Source organism: Pteropus alecto, unplaced genomic scaffold, assembly GCF_000325575.1.
Source record: "Pteropus alecto unplaced genomic scaffold, ASM32557v1 scaffold61, whole genome shotgun sequence".
NCBI classification, from domain to species: domain Eukaryota; kingdom Metazoa; phylum Chordata; class Mammalia; order Chiroptera; family Pteropodidae; genus Pteropus; species Pteropus alecto.
Genome location: NW_006434835.1, coordinates 2,244,869 through 2,245,499, shown reverse-complemented (window position 1 = coordinate 2,245,499; position 631 = coordinate 2,244,869). Strand labels below are relative to the sequence as shown.

The 631-nt window shown below is 68.3% G+C and overlaps 1 protein-coding gene across 1 annotated transcript in view; it reads right to left on the bottom strand.

Moving 5' to 3' along the window:
• Positions 1–542, bottom strand: part of SOX11 (SRY-box 11) — a 1,428-nt gene extending 886 nt beyond the window's left edge. The window contains exon 1 of the mRNA XM_006910408.1: positions 4–542. Within this exon, the coding sequence (XP_006910470.1) occupies positions 4–498 (495 nt within the window). The 5' untranslated portion in view covers positions 499–542. The remainder of the gene's footprint in view (positions 1–3) is intronic.
• Positions 543–631: the final 89 nt, after the last annotated feature.

The window sequence follows — 631 nt, the reverse complement described above, 5'->3', positions numbered from 1 at the left end:
GGCCTTGAGCTTGGCGCACTTCTTGCTGGAGCCCTTGGAGGTCTTGGCGCCGCCCGCGCCCGCGCCGCCCGCCGCGCTCTTCTCGGGGCTCTGGCTGGCGCTGGGCTTGGCGGCCGGGTCCATTTTGGGCTTTTTCCGGGGCCGGTACTTGTAGTCGGGGTAGTCGGCCATGTGCTTGAGCCGCAGCCGCTCGGCCTCCCGGATGAACGGGATCTTCTCGCTGTCCTTCAGCATTTTCCAGCGCTTGCCCAGCCTCTTGGAGATCTCGGCGTTGTGCATGTCGGGAGACTGCTCCATGATCTTCCGGCGCTCGATCTTGGACCACACCATGAACGCGTTCATCGGCCGCTTGATGTGGCCCGACGCCGTCTTGCACCAGTCCGGGTCGCTCTCGTCCAGGGCCACCGGGCTGCAAGCCATGAATTCGCCCTCCTCCGTGTCCAGCGCCTCCCGGGGCAGGTTGCTCTCCGCTTCCAAGCTCTCCGCCTGCTGCACCATGATCCGCTGCGGGGCTGGGCGCTCCAACCCGGGCCGCTCGGTCTCGTGCGGAGGTGCCCCTCCCCCTCTCGCCCCTCCACCTTCCCGGGCAAGTTGCAAAGTCCTCGGCACCCCGCGGCCGCGGCTCCCCCCC